This window comes from Thermobia domestica, chromosome 7, assembly GCF_964235325.1.
Source record: "Thermobia domestica chromosome 7, izTheDome1.hap1.1, whole genome shotgun sequence".
In the NCBI taxonomy this organism is placed as follows: Eukaryota; Metazoa; Arthropoda; class Insecta; order Zygentoma; family Lepismatidae; genus Thermobia; species Thermobia domestica.
The window spans coordinates 111,814,789-111,834,642 of NC_137460.1; the positions used below are offsets into that span (position 1 = coordinate 111,814,789).

The 19,854-nt window shown below is 37.2% G+C and overlaps 1 protein-coding gene across 3 annotated transcripts in view; it reads left to right on the top strand.

Annotated features, from left to right (window-relative positions):
* Hyls1 (Hyls1 centriolar and ciliogenesis associated) overlaps positions 1-9,147 on the top strand; it is a 63,340-nt gene extending 54,193 nt beyond the window's left edge. For all 3 annotated transcript variants that reach the window (XM_081765156.1, XM_081765159.1, XM_081765158.1), the window contains exons 4-7: positions 1,765-1,820; positions 2,880-3,041; positions 7,834-8,006; positions 8,652-9,147. In XM_081765156.1, coding sequence (XP_081621282.1) covers positions 1,765-1,820; positions 2,880-3,041; positions 7,834-8,006; positions 8,652-8,705 — 445 coding nt within the window. In that variant the 3' untranslated portion in view covers positions 8,706-9,147. The remainder of the gene's footprint in view (positions 1-1,764; positions 1,821-2,879; positions 3,042-7,833; positions 8,007-8,651) is intronic.
* Positions 9,148-19,854: the final 10,707 nt, after the last annotated feature.

Sequence of the window (19,854 nt, forward strand, 5' to 3'; positions counted from 1 at the left end):
TCCATTTTCCCATTCAGCATAATTCCACCCCACACCATAATGGAACCACTGCCATAGACGGCCGTTCAGCAATGAATGTTGGATGATAGCGTGTTTCTGGCTCTCTCCACACTAAAGTCCGACCAGAATCAGACGACAAACTGAATCTCGACTCATCGGAGAACATGACACGCGCCCACTGGTGTTCCCCCATGCAACATGTTCCTGACACCATGTGTAACGCACACGTTTGTGCTCCACTTTCAATGGCGCACACAGCACTATCCTTCCTGCATACAGTCCTGCTCTGTTGAGACGACGAACAGTTTCATGACTCACGCGTTGTTCTGTAGCCTGAAACAACTCATTGGCCAGTTGAGAGCGTGACTCTTGACGGTTACGTTTGGCAGAAATTGTGAGAAATTCGTCATCGACGGCCGACGTCTTCTTCGGACGGCCTCCTCCATGACGTCTACTGACTTCACCTCCATTTTGGAAGCGACTCCACAACCTTGACACAACGCTTTTGTTCACGTTGAATTCCTGTGCCACTTCCACTTGTGATCGACCGAATTCCAACCGCCCAATTATTCGCCTGCGGTCAAAGTCACTCAAATGTCGTCTATCAGTCATTGCAAGGTGTGTACCCCACACAAGAACCACTAACCCAATGCTGGAGCCTCGGACACTACTGGGCTGTGGTGTACGCCTCATGGCATAATTTGTTCACCGCGCATGCAACGGTGCTGCTTATGCGATAGAACGTGTTCTCGCCTTGCCTGTGTGTCTCTGACGCGTCTCTGTGTATGTGCATGCCACTAACCAGTGCTGAATGGGCCCCACACGTCGCTTATACCACGTTCTCTCGTGTTGCTTAAGTTTTGTGGAGCAGTGTATATATATATATATATATATATATATATATATATATATATATATATATATGGGGGGGCGGGTGGGTGTATGTGTCAGTCAGTCAAAAAGTTAGTTGCAATGCTTAAGAAAATAAATCAGTATAGAAATTTTACAATAACTTCATTTGTATCGTTAAGTTCCATTCACAATCTACTTTTCAAAATAATTACCTCCGTTATTTAAGCATTTGTCGACAAATTTGTCTATCCCGTGCAATGCCCGATAACCGTTTTTGGGCTGCAGCTTTCACCTCGTCATTCGAGTGGTATTGTCGCTTTGAAAGTTCGTCTTTCATGGGACCAAACACATGGGAATCACATGGTGAAAGGTCTGGGCTATGAGGAGGGTAATTTCACACTCCCCACCTAAACTTGGTCAGAAGTTCGCACGTTTGTTGTGCTTCACTACTTCGCGATAGCTTGACGTGACATTGCATTTTCACCATACACTTCATTCAGCTGCCGATAAATTTCAGTGCCCACAAAAAAGAATTACTGCACGCGTTTCCAACTTGGACGCCACTTGCCTCGTGAAAGTGGCTACGTAACATGGTACAGCAATGTGTCAGCAGTGTTGTTACACAGTTTCATCAAAATAGTCTTTGACCGAAAATATTTACGAAGGAATGCAACTGACTTTCTGACTGACCCATGTATAAAGGGAGAACAAAAATAATTGAAAACATAAAGAGCGAGAAAGAAAAAAATATCCAGGGAAAGTGGAAATACACTTTGAAGAATGATCATATACATGCGTTTAAGAATCTGTTGCTTAATTTTGTCTGCAAATACCAAGGTGGCTTTTTATTCTTTCTATTCTATTAATTATAAGTGGGTAACTTATTTGTATTTAACTGTATTTTTTTTCCAGATATTCTTCTGTGGATACACAAAGTACTGGAGAAGATGTTAGTAAAGATAAATTAGGTAAGCGAATTTTAACAATAATTTCTAGTTCTATAACTCAATTTACTATTTATTAATTTTAAAAACCTGATTTCTTTTTTGTTTTTATTAGATACATCTTTTAATAGACCAAAACAATATCCAGAAAGAAATTAAGTGTCTATTGAAAGGAAGGGATTCATGTTATTATTGAGTACAGACTCTGTCTTCGCGAATTCTGTCGAAGAATCTGAAGCTTAAAATTTGTAAAATGACAATTATGCCTGTTGTGCCGTATGGTTGCAAAAACTACTAAAATCCCGAGGCAAATTTTCGGATCCAAGAGGAAAGTGGATGGCGAATGTAATAAACTTCATAACGAGGAACTGTATAATTTATACATTTACCTAACATTGTTAGGGCCATTGAGTCTGGAAGGCTTAGATGGGAAGGTCATGGTACCAAAATGGAAGAAACTTGGAACGCTTTTAAAAAAAGCAACTGAAATTCCAATCAGAATAACTGAAATTCCATTAGGAAGACCTAGGGGCAGGCAGATGGGAGGACAATATTAAGATGGATTTCGCAGAAATAGAAGTACAAAGTAGAAAATGAATTCAGTTGGCTAAGGATAGAAGTCAATGGAAAACTTCTGTGAACGCGGCATTGAACTTTAGGGTTCCATAGGTTATAGAATTAGTTAGATACATCTTTTGAGTTTATCTTGAAATGTCCCTTTAATTCAGTAATTTGACATAATGAGAAATTTTGGATTTAGAAGAAATTGTGGACTTTTTTGGTGGCTATTATTCCCTTAAAATTTATTATCAGAAAATTTGATGGACGGGATTATGAATGCTTCAAAACTCAATATGACATGATTCCCTTTTCTAATTCTTCCGGATTTAGAAATATTATTTCAAGTAGGAAAAATTCATGTCTACTGAACCAGCATGCTGTAAATTTGAAGAGCTCTTTGATCCCTAATGGTATTATTTTATTAACATGGGAACATTTTTATCCCTGTATCGTTTTATATATAGACTGCAGCATTATACTTATGAGTATGAATTGACTATCATGATTTTCTTGATTTTCCAGGCAGTGGTGACCATGCTGAAACTTCCTCGTCATCAAGTGATTCTCTGTTTCGTTTGTTCGAGGATGAGAACGTAGACGAAGGGAATGTCCCACGGCGAAGGATAAAACAAAAATCTGCACAACATATCAAGTCAAAATTGCCGGAGAAGCCACGATCTTCATGTAAGTTCAGAGTATGAGTAAGTTCAATTTTTAAGTTTACTGACAGAGTAAATAAATAAATAAATAGTTTTAAGAAAAGGACAGCGGATAGTGGTAGATAGCTCATCTTTGGTGGGAAATGTCTCAACCCCTGGCCATGTAAATTTGTGATTGTCAGCATAGTTTCTGGTGGTTTTCTCGGAATTCTATTGTTTCCTCTGGCACTCTTCAATCCACCAAATTCCATCATTCGCTTGCATTTCCTGTTCATCATATAGTAATGGAAAAATTAATTGTAACTCCATGTAATTTCATGCGTTTACAACGTTTAATAAGAAGTAGAAAAATATAAGTAAAAAAGCTGACTACTCACCGCAGACCAAAATATTCCTCTAAGAAGCGTTTTCGGAAATTACGATTTCCATCATCAGCTGAGTATTTCGAAAAGTAAATGTAAACGGAAGTTAAAACATGTTGTTCACTACTTGACTTCCGTTTGACGAGAAGTTTTATACTACTTCATATTTTTCTTCCTTTTTAAGCTTGTTTTTACTCATCCATGTTTAAATTTACTTTGAGTACTAAGCTTTTTTACTTATATTTTTTCTAAATATAATCACTGCTCGCTGTACACAGTGATTTAATAAGTGTCTACGTAAGTAAGCATAAACATACAATGAAATATATATTAATATAAAGAAAATTTTATGCAGAATGCAAATTACAAAAGTTACCTAAATCTGCAACAGTGGGTTATACTTTACAAATTGTGACAGCCGTTGTTAACGAAAGTTAAATTTAGGTTTGTACAGAAATGACTTCAATTTGAGCTAATACATAGTTGGATACCCGTGTGATTTGGATTTTCAATTGTGTTTGAGTCCGGTGAATTACCGAACCAAGGAAGCGATGTAACTTTCCGTAAGGACAGAATATAATCTTTTATAACTCTAGCCCGGTGGCAAGGGTCAGAATCGTCTGGAAAAATAAGAGGTTCACCATTGAGTAGATCTCTTCCCGAAGGCATCATTTTGTATGTTTGTGCATTAATATCATCGTCACAAATGTGAATTCTACCTCCCCCCTACTTAAAAAAAAAAAAAAAAAATCATCCTTAAATTATGACACTTTTAAGGTACTTCGAGATTTTAACAGTACACATAGGACTAAGTGTTCACCAGGCATGCAGTACACTCTAGCACATGAATCATTTCCATAAATGTTGATTTTTGTCTCATTACTGCACAGTACTTTGCGCCATTGCTCACTACTCATCCTTGTGAAATCCGCTTGGGCTACTGCACACGCATTGTACGATGTCTTTGTGTAAGGCATGGCTTCTTGACTGACCTATGTGAACGCAAACCCATGGATTTCAAATTGTTTCTCATTGTACATGAATAAACATTGACACCAGATGTTTCCCTCCATCTCACTGCAAGATCTTGTGATGACTGAAATATGTTGAAACACACTACCATCGCAATACACTGTTCTGTCTCGGAGGGGATTTCACTTTTCGACCACATCTGCCAATTCTTCTACTTTTTATGCACCTTGCTTTCCGAATCTTAAGCAACTGCTTTCCTACTGTGCTTTTGTGCATTTTCGTAATCTGAGCAATTTCAAAATTGGTTTTGCTACATGTTTGAATTTCACTGGCTTTTGTCGGTGCTATGTCACACTTTTCCCTCCGATGTAAATGGATTGTACGACTTTCCTTCTAAGGTGCACTCACTACGAACATTTATGAAAGAAGAACATAATTTTTACGTTATAATTTTTAATTTCAGAAGTGACACGTTTCATTACACGTTTGACAACTTTAACGCTCCATCTGCATAATTCTGAACACCCACAAAACTAGAATGAAGAGAAGAATGTACCTCACGATTGAGAGGTTAATTAAATAGTTGAGCGCGAACCTCATATTAAGCTAGACTGGGTCGGCAATGAAATGAACATTCAGAAAGGTTGATCTGTTCCAATTAATTCACTTTTTGTAAAGTATCACCCATTGTTGCAGATATAGATAACTTCTGTAGTTTTACATTCTGCAAAAAATTTCCTTTAAATTGATACATATTTCATCGTATGTATATGCTTACTTATGTAGAAACTTCTTATTAAACCTTGTAAACGCATAAAATTACACGGAGTTATTAATTTTCATAGACACACATATTATATATATATACACTGAAGGAAATGAGGTAAACATGCAAAACTTGGCTAACAGATAAGAGAATGCACTTACAGGTCGGTGATGTGACATGTCACATACATAGCAGAATTGTAGAACTTCCAGGAGCTAGTAGAGTGTAGAGCCTTCACGGACGGCCAGAACTGCTGCAACATGACCAGACATGAGAGAATGAGCCCATCGATATCTACGTGAGGTATGGCGGTGCAAGCGGCTTCCACTCGGCGCCAAAGCTCCTCAACATTAGGTGGAGGAAACCTGTGTTGAGCTGGCCGGTGACCATCATGGAGCAAACATGCTCAATCTGCGAGAGATCTGGCAAACGTGCGGGCCATGGAAGCAGGGGCACGTGGTTAGCTTCCAGAAATGCGAGGACATTCCTTCCAACATGGGGTCGTGGTTATCCTGTTGGAAAGTGATGTTATGCAGTCCATGGATTAGGCAGCAACAGGGGTGAACACCTCTGTGATGTACCGTTGGCTGTTCCATGTCCCTTGAATGCTTACGAGATGCGAACACCTAAGGCGACGATACACCATACTGTGATGCCCAGTGTAGGACCTGTGTGATGATTCATGATGCAGATGTCATGAAGCCTAGTGCTACCAGACACGTGTATGTACATCGTGATGCTGTAGACAGAAGCGGGATTCATCGTAGAAGAGTACGGCGTTCCACTCCTCAATCCATGCATGATGGTATTCGTACCATATCTGGCGCGCATTTCTATGTTGTACCCACAGAGAAATCCGCAGCAATGCGCAGTGAGAAAAAAAATCGTGCTCCGCCAAACGACGAAACTCGGTTCCTGGGGACACTGGAACGTCGTAAACTTGTCCCTAGTTCCTGCACCAGCCGTCTTGATGTGACTGTACGGTCCGTTAGAGTCAACTGGGCAATGCGTACCAGCGTCTGTCCTCGCGGTCCGTCATCTGATGTGGACGTTGGGAACCTCTGCATCGTTTTACTGGGTCTTTTCTGTACCCACTGATTCCACACACGTGCTACAGTAAATGCATTCCGTCCTACTCTGACACCGATCTCTCGTACGATAAACCGCAATCACGGTGTGCAACAATTCGATCCCAATCGAACTGCGAAACCTGCTGCAAGAGCTGCCGTATTCGACAACGAGGCAATGCTGACCTCTTTTGACACACTACAATGATAACTACGTACATTCACCGCTCTTCTGCGCCTCTCTGGCCTGCTCGAGGTACCTCTTCTCAGATGGCTGGCAGGTGTACGTGACGGCCTTGGCCAACCAATCATTTCGTTTTACAATAATCTCCTACACATTGTGCAAATTTTGTGCTGTTCTGATAACTCCTGTATGTTGCAGTTTTAATGACGAGAAGTTATATATATATATATATATATATATATATATATATATATATATATATATATATATATATATATATATATAAACTCACTTGGTTAGAAACTATACAGATCCACTTAACCGTAAAATGTTGATACTCGTGTTATGTTTTTTAGCATCATCTTGAAATATTTATCAGTTAATATATTCAAGCAACGAATTACAAATTGAGACACATGCTAAAGAGCATTTTTGAAAATGGGGCTTCTACATGTAATAATTTTCGTGGAATTTTAGACAAGAGATCCCTGATGAATAGAGTCGCACCTGTTTGCGTTAGATTCGATTTTCGGTAAATTAGATTTATCAGAGTGATACAACACATAATTTATAGTGCAGAGATATTGTTCTCATAGGTGCTACATTTAATACCAAACGAGAATATGTATGTGAGTATGATTAGATTATTATTTGCCCAATGAAAATTAATCTTCTTTATCATATGTAAGTTTATTTCTAAAAGAGTTTTTATTTCGCAGATCGTCTTGAAAGTAATATCGGTTTTCGAATTGAAAGCTAAACGTGAAGAAATCGTAACAAACAACCTTTTTATTTTACATTTGAATATTTTTGCTTAATTTTTCGCTTAGTTATAGTGCATATTAAATTATTTTTCACATCTAATAAATCTCTGTATTTTCATAAGTAGGATTACAGAACATTCTTCCGTGATTTAGCAGGATAGTGTATAGCTTCTTGGTTCAAAAGCTTAAAGTATTGTTTTGTTTTTAGACTTGACTTCTAGTAATTTTTACTTTTTACGAAGTAGTGAATTTTCTTAAGGCTTTTCCCATTTCCCCGGGGAGAACACTCGGACGCATCCTGAGTGAGGTTTTCCTGAGGTTTCCTCATTCCCATTTGCCTGGTGGGTAGTACCTAATATAATGTCCTAGGCCGCTACTCCCTTCCATATTCCTTTACTCCTCTTAAATTTTCCAGGCATTGCGATTATAGCTGCCGAAAGTCCTGAAAACTAATTCCTAATCCTTTCCCCATTTCCCTCCACATTTTCATTCCACCAGTTCTTCATAGTTATTTATTTTCATTATTCATTAATCTTCTTTAGTCTGCACATCATAATCATGAGACGTAAAACTAAAAGAATAGTATAGAACTTGTCTCAGTTATGAAGTGACACCCATGACCTACTATTTCTGTAGAGAATTTTAAACTTAAGCTAAGAAATAACCATAGTGTCAGTAATGAACGCCCTCTTATCCTTGTAGTTATTCGCCCATGGAATATGAGTGCAGCGACCATTCCTCGAACAGATCCTGTTTCCTTATATCAACAATATCAGTCCTACTGGAAGAAGCAAGGTGTCCCTGGTGAAGGCATGCATAAGAACTTACGCTGGTGTATACGAGAGAAAATGATAGGAGGCAATCCTCACCCAAGGGTAGGTACAAGTACTTTAATATTCTATTTCTTGTCTAGGGAAAGAAATACAATTTAAATATCGTATTTATTCGATTATAAGACGTGTACTGGAAATCAAAACTAAGTTTAAAAAATATATTAATGAAGCATATAAATCATAAGTACATTTCCAGTACATTTTATCTCCATCTTTAACTTTCTACTAAAACCGGAAGTGATACTCACTATAACCTCCGGTTTCAATATTGATCTACATAGAGCAAAAACGATAAGAGATAGGGAAAATAAAAAAAAATCGAATTCGCGTACTAAGAGTAGTACCATCTCTCTTAAACCTCTATTGAAACTGGAAATGGCAGAAATTTACCACTTTCTGTTTTAACTTTCATCGCTATAAAGTGAAAGCAATAATAAATAGCGAAAAGATTTTTTTTAATTAATTAATTAAGCGTCTTAACAATATATCTCATATCGACTTTAATCTCTCTACTAAAACCGAAATTACTTCCGATTTCAATATTAATTTCACACCACGCAAACAAAATTCTTTCACGTAGTGTACTCTTCTATTTGGTTTTAAAACATGAGATTCTAAACAGTTTAGAAGATAGAACATTTTCAAGATTCGGAAAAAAATTATATTATTTTTTTCCCTTTTTTCCAGCCTATTTTGAAAACTTCATCGATGTGGTCTTTCACTCAAAATAGAAGAACTTGAGGACGTAATTTTATGCTTATAGAAGAAACCAATGAAGATAACAACTAAAAACAAAAATGTGATTTACAAAATTTAGACTGCCACTGATTATTATGATCAAAGTTTTTTTTGTGATTCAGTTAAATTTATCTGATGGATCTGGCTGTGAACTTGTATTTATGTATATCAGTGTTTTGTGCTTTTCTGGTTTACGTATTATTTCTATTATTACCATGTCGATTTTTACGGAAATAGTGTTTCGTTTTGATGTTTGTATCTAACAGTGAATTTTCTTCCTGCGTCTTTGCTACAACATGTACGACACGGGATTTTTTCCTTGTCCCAAAAAGAATACTGATAAACACTCTGCTGTGATAAATGTACAGTTTTGGGTATTAGTGTATGTATATTTTGTAATTTATGTTATAGTAATAAAATGGAATTGACGCATATAATAATATAATTTTTAATAATATAATTTACCTTACAGTTTTTGGTCTGATATCTTTTGAGAGCGGATGGACTGAATCTTTCTAAGACTTCATACTTATCCACAGCATAGTTTGGGAGTTTAAAAAATGCGTAAAACTTATGTGCTTCCAAAATAGAGATACCATTAATATAAAAGGAATAAGTAAATTAAATAGAATAAATAATAAAGCCGACTAAGCTAAGAACAAAAATATAATGAATTTCAAAGCAAACTATTTATGATGGTAGCATCTGTGTGTTGTTCTGAAATTAATCTGCAGGATTTTTTTAATCCTAAATTGTTATTAATGTTGGTAAAATATTTTAAGTTGTAAATATTCGAACTGGCATTTATTTGTATACTCTGGAAGAAAGGAAGTTGATTACATTTTTAATATTGCACAGTTAAGATTTTGTTTTTCTAAGAAAATGCCTTTTTTCATATTAATGAAACGTTGACCGTATTTTGTAATATGGCACTATGCTATTTATTACAAGCTATGAGTCTTAGCTATCATTCCCAGGAATATTTGAGTACATTTCGATTACTCTGTAATTGTCAAAGTTTATAATAATTATGATATGAAGTAGAGAAAGAGTTCTAGGAAGAAAAAAAACATTTGACACAAAAAACAGTCCCTTCCTTTCTTAATTTAAGTTCTGAGGGCAGTTACAGTGTAGTAGTAATCAAAATATTTGCTTATAAAATGTTCCTGCAATATACTAGGTTTTTTTTTTTTTTTTTTTTAGAGCTTTCTTTAATGTTTTTCATATATTCAAACATTACCTGTAGAACAAACTGCTTTCTTGTTTTCAGAAGAAAATATTTGATACGTTTCATCTTAATCATGCTTCCATAATCACAATCTGTGTTTAATACTAATAATATAGGGTAATTGGAGACTCGCTGTAGAAAACAATGTAAGCGCCACCTTGAAATTGTTTCACTTATTTTGTTTTTTTAATATGTTTATGCCTTAGTTAGATTTTCATACTTCGTTATATGCTAGGTTGTATTTCTAAGCAGTAATATTTTCTATTTTGTGCAGCTTGGGCACAATTTACTGTCTTTTGTCTCTACTGTTACAGTAACTAGTTTTTGGCACTTTGTTTTCTACAGCGAGTCTTCAATTGTCTTTTGCCTATCTCTTATAATTATATGCTCTTTTTTTTTTTTTAAAAAAAAAAAAAAAATGTAACTTCAACATATATCGTAAAAAAATCAGTAGCCATTATAAACTAATTTTTTCAGAGGTAGGAACCAACAGGATTCACCACTGTTCCCAAGTTCACAGACGAAAGAAAGAGAAACTATGTACAATAGCCTTTCGCAAACCAAAATATTCTTTCGAAGGTAAAAATCTTCCAATTCTGGTCTTCCGGAAGGAGACGTGTGGGAAAGACCACTGAATGAAGAAAGTATTGTGCGTTCATTCACCACTCTTGGCTCAAATGAACTGTTGATTTTTTCGTGTTTTAAGATAATCAGAATGTCCCCGTTTGAAGCGGTAAAAGGAGAACCTCTGGCTGTTGTGTGTTCATGGTCCATTTTCAAACGATCCTGTTCAACAACACATTGTCTTCTGACTGACTAGGCACTCCGTTCTATTTCCGAACATGTAGAAAGATTGCGACGTTGTATTCATTACCCCAGTCCGTCCATTGGTTGCGCTATAGAGGGTGACTTCTTACTAAACGTAAAACCGGACATTCAATCCCATGAACCAGTTACATGGATCTTTAAATGTTTACACATTTCTTTTTTATTAGTGATATATCTTGCATAGTTTTTGTGTCAATAACATTTCCTCTAGGGACTTTTACTCATAGTTCTTTATATTTGTAACTTCGATTTTGATTTGTACATGTTTTAACGAGCAAACTTAACGCATGTTTTTAGGTATTATAAAATAGTACTCTACGAAAGACTACTATTGCGTTGTTGTGAAATTCTTAGTACATAAATGCTTGTGAATACAATCGAAAAATGTTATCTGGAATTCATTTAGAGATTAACATTTAGAGACTCTAGCACAATCCACTAATATATTCAGCAATTTCTATGGAGTTTGATCAGTTTATGCTTTTCCGTAATCTATCCAAAATCATCTCCGAGTGGACTGCTTCTTATCTAAAGAGATCTAGAAATGGATCTTGACCTAACTTCTATCATTCCATTTGGTCCACTACAAATCGCCCCACTGGGTCTTTTCAAGGAATTATCTAATACAGAAGTTAGAATCTTTTGACCTTCAATTGAATATCACAATAAGTGGATTATTCTGGAGCTTCCAAACCACATGAAATTCTTGTCCTATACAATTCTGAATCTGTTATATGACAATTGAGATCTATATCCATAATACGAGGGCTGATCAACGAAGACTGAGACTGATTTTTTTAAACATGTGTTTATTACTCAAATTCTATGTTCACATGATCCTTTTCAAAGTAGTCCCTTCCTGAGTGAATGTCAGTAGCGTAGCGTAGTATTCCGAAAATGGCCAAAGTTAGTCATGCCAAAGTTAGTCATGTGTCTGATACAATACAATACAGTACAATACATGTTCAATGTGTATTTTTCCCTAACAAGTGAAAAAATCCCCTATGCAGCAAATGTTGTTTCGGTGACTCATGTTTTATAGCTTTCTTTATGAAATTACCCAACTCAGAAATACCGTTTGAACACCACTCCGACTCCTTTGCCCCCAAACATAATGCAGACGAAACATAACATTTTATTTTGTACAGAACACCCAGAGAGCCAAGAAAACCTATCATACTACGAAAACTGAAATATTCGCGAATGATTGCTAGCTGTCGTTTTTATGGAAAGCTTTGGGGTAGGTCGTCTCCCTTTCAGAGAGAAACGTTGCTCCTAAGTCAACTGCGATATAGGAGTTAACAAAAAATCAACTAAATTTGTGTCTGGTACTGTTATTGTAGTCATCATTTGCTAAAAGTTAGTAAGTTACTATACCTTGTTACAGCCGAACACTTTCCACAGCTTTGTCTCTTAGTTATAAATGTAATTTTCTTCATATTACAGTAAAACAATAAAACAAATATTCATTTCAAATCACAACGCAAAAGAAACTCGATACCGACAATTTTTCTTGACAACCAATGATCAGTGTTGTTAGTCAAAAGCATAAATCTAGTACAGAACGCAAGGGCATAGCCAGGGAGAGGTGAGTCAATAATTTATCACAAAAAAGGATTGTAAGGCAATGTTCATGAAATAACTTTCAGAAGCTTTATATTTATCACGGCATAATTTGCAACCATCCTAAACGATTACAGAACACAAATAGAAAATTAATAACAAGCATTATACGGCTGAGTCTGCTCATTAACGCCCGCAACCAGCCATTAAAGTTTAGGGGAGAGGCATAAATATGCTAGGGGGTCCAATCGTTACAATTCTACATCTCTCTTATCAATAACTACTCATAATAATTGGGAGGCCAAAACATTTATGGGGCCAGGCCCCTCTAATTTCACACCTAGCGGGACATACAGAAGCAAATGCGTAGATTACGTTAGAAGCCAATAAGCAATTGTCTCAGCTCCTTTTCTGCCACTAGCATTGTGACGAGAAAACCCGGCTCCACTTTTGTATGAATATTGTTTTCAGTATAGTTCCCTTTATTTCTCTCTTGTGGGCAGCTTCTGTCTCCGTATACCATACTTCAATGTCGCTCTTTTGTTTTTAATGTCACCCCTAGAAATTTGTCATCTTTAATTCGGACCTCAGGTGCCCGTTCGTGAATATGGGCGTGAGTGTATACATCATTTGAAGATGCAAATAGAAAGCACTTAAAACAACTCTGGGGGCCTATTTCTGTGTCTGTTTCATTGTCAGATATCCAGATACGGAAGAGACCAAGTAATCTTTGCGAAGGGCGGGGGTGCTAGCTCCCTTGGCCTACCAGATCGGTGACCGTGATTCTACAGAATGCATTGTATTTATGCTTGTGTATGTGAACCCTCTCAAAGAGTTTCTGGCTACACCCTGGGACATATGTATTTATATGTATTTGCATTAAGAGATGGAAACAAAAAAAAAATCCCACGGAGTGAGATCGGGACTGTAAGATAGATGTACACAAGTGGTGTTGAATATAGCTAAATATTCTATGACTGGAAGTGCGACGTGAGGTCGTGCGTTGTCATGATGAAGTCTCCAACCATTTTGATGAAGTTCAGATCGCTTCTTCGCAATGTGCTTCCTCAGTGTGGCCAAAACGGAAGTGTAGTATGCCTCTGTAACAGTAGTGTGAGGAGGAATTACATGCTGGTAAGTCATTCCTCTATAATCAAAAAACGCGATTACCATAACCTTTCCTGCAGATGGAACAACTTTCGCTTTTTTTGGTGTGGGAGAACCTGGTGATTTCCACACTTTGCTGGCTTGCTTTCCCTCTGGATCGTAGTGATGTAACCAAGTTTCATCTGTAGTGATAATTGACTGAAGAAACTCATCTCCTCCTTCAGCAAAGGAACGCAGCACCTCACGGGAAGTCTCAACTCAACTCGCACAGCCTTTTGTTCCGGAGTCAACAGTCGTGGTACCCAACGGGCACAAACCCGGGACATATGGAGGTGATCGTGCATTATTGAAAAAACACTACCATATGAAATTCCCAACACTTCACTTACTGTACGTAATGTTATTCTTCCATCCTCTCGGACAATCACGGTAGCAGTATTGATATTTGTTTCTGTCACAGTAAAGCCGAAACACCAGGTCCACCTTGCTTAACGCATGAAACTCGTCCTCCTTTGAATTCTTTGAACCACCAAAACACTGTTGCTCGAGGTAATGCACTTTCACTGTAAGCTTGCTTCAGCTTTACGTATGTTTCAGAAGTTGTATGGTTCAAGCGAAAATAAAACTTTATTGCTCCATACTGTTCTTCTCGTGTAACCTCCATTGTACAAGGGTCGTTCAAGGTTGACCGAAACTTTTATTTCTTCAGAGGAAACAGATAGCACAAGAAGCACCAAACTATGTCAGCTTTTCAAAGTATTCTCAGTGCGTGTCGAGGCGCCGTTGCCATCGTTGCGGCAGCTCCCTGATTTCTTTGGCGTAGAAAGAACTTGGTTGTTGTTGTAACCACTGGAAGACATCGTTCCGCAGTGCTTCATCTGTCATGAATTTCTTCCCTCCCAGATGGTTTTTAAGGGGTGCAAACAAATGATAATCACTGGGGGCTAAATCCGGACTGTAAGGGGGATGGGGCGGAACTGTTCACAGACCGTCATGCGTGTCCACTTCTGATCAAATGCCAGCTGGCGGGGAACCCACCTTGCACAGATTTTGTGGAAGAGTAAGTGGTCGTGAATTCACTCCCTCTCAACACTCCCGACACTGATATTCACCTCGGCAGCAATATCCAGCACTGTTACTCGCCGGTTCTCAAGAATCATTTGCTCAACACGTGCGATATTCATTGGTGTGACTGCAGTCGGACGAATGTGTCCAAGCTCTTCATTTGTCACCAGCTGCCGTCCTTGGCGAAACTGTTCACACTATTCCTACACTCTTGTCCGCGACACCGTTTGTTTACCATACTGTGCTTGCAATCTTCTGAAAATTTCAGCTGGTTTAACTTTCTCCTTCACGAGAAATTTGATTACACACCGCTGCTCCACAGCCACAGACACACTGCTTACCGTCATGTTCGCTGCAACTGCTGGGCATGCGCCAAATACGTCATGCTGGACGCTAGTTACTCAAGAAGGAATACATTACGTCACCCGCAAGTTTCATCATGATCCGGCTATTCATCGATTATTTACGTACGAAAATCCCGGTCAACCTTGAACGACCCTTGTACGTATAGTGAGGCGAAATGCAGGGCCGGCTCGTCCATATAGACAACCTAGGCGGCTGCCTAGGGCGGAAACATTTAGGGGTGGAACGGCAAGCTTTTTTTTTAAGTGCGGTTTATCAACATTAGTCGAAACGTACGTGTGTCAGCACCCTACATTTAGGGAGTTAATGAAAAGTGTGATCACAGAAAATCGGTTACTCCTCATCTATATTGAGCGGGAGATCATCTATCTGGTTAAAGTACGTTTTCGTGTTCCCAATGTTCATTCTATGGTTAATGGGGCCGCGGTGGCTCTGTGGTAGAGCGTTCACCTCTGGTGCTTGGGGTTCCGGGTTCGATCCCAGCCCCCGCCAAGTGAACTTTGTGGTTGACAAACACCGTGTGCGTGGGTTTTCTCGGGGTTCTCCGTTTCCTCCTACTTTCTTCATTCCACCATTTCATTCATTTCTCATAATCACCGTCTCCTTTATCCTAACCGGCATAACCGTGGGACGTAAAACTCAAAGATTTCATTTCATTTCATTTTTTCATTCTATGGTTAAAGAAGATCTGCATTATCTGAATATCCAGACTCCGGATGCTCGGAGAAATGTCACTGACCTAAAGTTTCTATATAAGGTAGTCAATGGAAGCTTGTCTGAAGTCCTACTTCAAAAATTATCCCTTCACACTCCTACCCGTGTAGCATCAAATACCATGGGCGCCGAAGAACATTTTCTAGTGCTTCGCTCCCTTGTTGCTATAGTAAGTTTGGTATTTTTTTTTTATTTGTATTTAGAAAAATCTTTAAAAAATTTAAGTTGTTTTCGTGAGTCATGGGAGAGGAGGGCACGCTGCTCCCATCTTCGGACGCCCATGTCAAATAGCCATCTCTTCCACCTTTCGCGCCCTAGACTGTCGATTATTCAAGGGTCCTTTTTCACATAGCATAAATTTATATAATCAGATAACAACTGACGTGGATATTTTTTAAGCTACTCATCTTTTGATAGAATAATTACACAAATTCAAAGTGATTAAAAATGAACTAAAAAACTTCATATATGCTTTGTCTTTTCACTATTATTTTCATTTTTTCTATTGTTAATGCATATTTATTGTGCTTCCCTGTGTAAATGGCACTCATTATGCTGTATCTAAGTATCAGAGTATCTGTTGAAATAAAAAAATAGACCTCACGGTCTTAATGAAAGAGTTTGCAAGTATGAAAGCAAGAAAAGTACCGTTAATGTTATAAATGCTGTTGCTTAATTTATCTCAAACAGTGAGTGAGAGACTTAAGTAAATATCAAAATGTACTATCTCAACATCACGGACTTTATGTTGTTTTTACACTGGTGTAAACACAACTGATTTTTCAGTGATATTTGTAGAATGTAGATAAAGCTACTCCAATCAAAAAGTATATGTAAGTATAAACCTTCTATTACTAGTTCAGACTAATTATTAACGTAAAAATTGTTCAAAACACGAAGCTGTTTATAGTATACCTCTTAACTTTTGATTTTCTTAAGAGGCAAAAATTAAATTTTTGGACACATTGAACGTTTTCCATGGAACCTTTTCAGAAAGAATTACAACCATCTTTTGTTTCATATTTACAATGGACATCGACATCGTTTACATTACAATAAAACTTTAATTTCCTGTTCCCCTGTGGTTATATTAGTAAAACTTCATTCCAAATGCCACAGCAATATATATATATATATATATATATATATATATATATATATATATATATATATATATATATATATATATATATATATATATAATATTTATTTTAATAATTGGCTTATAGATTACTTAGAGAGAGGCATTGGGAGTAAGTTTCATTTTATTTAATGCTTAAACAAATGGTAACAATGTAATGGTGTGGTGAAAATGTCAGGGTGACAAGGATTCACTTTGGTTTGGGTTTGGGGAAGGAGATTATGGGGCGCAGACATATTTTTCGCCTAGGATATAAAATATCCTAGAGCCGCCCCTGGCGAAATGGAAGCAGTGTCTGAAACACAGCGGATTACTCCCAACCTACCGATATGACAATGCGGCCACCGAGTGAGAGTACACATGAAACACAACTCTCAACTATCAAACGTGCCAGCATTCTGCAACAAAGGAAACTACGGCACAATCATCATCTCAGTCTTTGTTGATCATCCCTCGTACTTATGAGATTAAGACAATCACTTGATACATGTTCACTGAATTGTTCAGACTCTTCAAAATTCGATAGTATCCATAATAGATCTGATGTCTTTCAATTATCGTGGTTGGCAAGTGTAATCGATATTGTATTAGAATTAGGTAAAGCCATTTCAATTTACTTCTGGACAAAAGTGATTCGTTAACAATGGACCAATCTATAATTCTAGAATAGTTGGATTGAGAATTCTTTCTTGTCACAATTGCAGTGCCGCCTCAACAGTCTTGATGGAGAAAGTCTTAATCAGTGGTTGAAAATCCGGTGATCTAAATCGGTGTTGCCAAACATGAGTCAATGCTGGTTACCTTTAAAGCAGTCACGTTTCACTTTAAATTTCAGTCAGTAAGACAGCAAAACCAAAAAGAATTTTGCCATGATTCTTCGAACTAGAGCTTCTGGTGATGAACATTATTTCCGATTACAAAAGACAGTATTACTTGTCCCCGCCTGGCTTCGAATATCTGGATTATAAAATTTAACGATAGATCAATTGAAAGTTATATACAGAATGAGAGCTTATATTCGTCGTAAGAATTTATATAGTTGAGTGGATAATAAAATAAAAGCGACTTGACAGCTTATTGTTAATTTAGTAACTATATGAACAAAATCCATACAAAATGTGGCAATAAATTACAGATATTTACATAGTTAACTGTATATATTATGTATGATCTGTCAGGAAAGTAAATGTACACCTATTTTTCGAGTCTGGCATTCCTGCGCTCCATCCGTGGAGAGTATGAGAATTAAATCAATCAAATGTTTACTGAGGGGCAAAAAGAAAAGCTTAATCTGAATAAGACATTGCAGAGGGGCACAAGCTGTGAATACGAATAGTGCATTGTGTAAATAAAGGACGACACCGAAAGAGAAAGCCAGAAACAGCTGTTAAACTTACAAAAAAAAAGAGTAAAAATTGTCGAAGTGGGAACATAAAACACAAATACAACAAATACGCCGACAACTAAACGGTCACCATGCCATGATCTTGGTGTAGTGGTTAAGGTGCTGGCTTACAAATGCAAAGGACGCAAGTTCGAATCCTCGGCAAGGACATTTTTAAAAATTTTTGTTAATAATACATACAATTCATGAGAGATGGTAAAAGAGGTCGTATTTAGTTTTTCGTAGCAATTATTATTGGTAATGTTTAGTACTGATAATACTTTTTGTCTTTGCGTATTGCTTTTGTTCTTGTCTTCATTTCGAAACAGAAGAATATCCGAACAAATGCCACAAAAATTCCTCATATTTTGAATGTAAACGCCATTTGCAATTAGTAAAGAGTAAAAATTGAACGTTCCGAAGTAGCTGCAAAAAGTAAAAGGAAAAACATGGAAGTCGACCATACTCATGGTTACTAAAAATACAATTTCTACATGCCTTACACCTCCCGACCACGTTTCTACGTTAGCAAGTAAGAGGCTTGTGTTTAGGTTAGGCTCGTCAATACGTTTTGCAAAGGGGCCCGGTTTAGCTCTGACGCACCACAGGTGCGAGAAGGGAGAAAAACACTTTTTCTCTCTCCCTCTGTGTGTCTATTTATCTATCTATTTGTATATATATATAACGCTATTTGTGAATGCCATAACCACCCTAATTTTCAGCGGATTGAGACGAAACTTGGCACAAACATTAATTGTTGAAATATCTTGATGAGTTCGTTAACCAGAACAATCAGATGAAAATGTTAAAAATGGTGGCCCTTCAAACTCTTAAAAAGTTCCAAGGGAACCAAATTTCGCCCATAAATAGGTATTCAGAAAGTTTGAATAAATTTTCCTCTTTTACTGAAATATTTGTGTGCAGAAACTTATTGAAATATTGGACCCGATTAATCGCCTAAAGAAGGTTCACGCCCTTTCGCTACGGTCAGTTTTTTTTTTTTTTTTTTTTTTTTTTTTTTTTTGCAGGAGGGGGTTATCTTCCTATTGGAACAAGATGATTGTTACTGATAATATGAAATTACACATTGAAAGTGAAGTAACTTGTGTAACGTGTTATTTGAAAGAATAATATAATAAATGTGCATTCCTCTAACACAGAGAACTCATGTATTTCGAGTTCGGGAGCCTCAATGGCGAGGAGTGTTATTTGATTTGCTTTTTAGTAACACATTGCATTGCAAATAAAGGTAGGCAACATTAGTGGTAAGTAAAACAATAATAATAATAATAATAATAATAATAATAATAATAATAATAATAATAATAATAATAATAATAGGTGTTGTTTGTGGCAAGGCAATATCTTCCTCAGTTCTTCTTCAAACGTAATGATTGTAACGCCATATCTCCCTTACAAACAAAATATTAGCAATTTATATCGAGAGAACGGGAAACTGTAGAGCGATGGGAGCAACGTTGGACAGTATGCACTCATAGTACTCAGAAAAGTAAGCGATTTCAATGCAAAATGAACGAAGAGTCATTGTCATGGGTACTCATGGGGCACGGCAGAGCCCTCTTTAGGCAAAATGTCGATAACATATCGAGAAAACAGGAGGTGATACTGGGATGGGACCAACGTTGGACACCGTGGAGCCATAAGGCGTATCGAAAAAATTAGGGAGGCGGGCGCCAGCCAGCCTTACTTATTTCCACATAATAATATAAAATTATATTGTCGAAATACACACACGAGT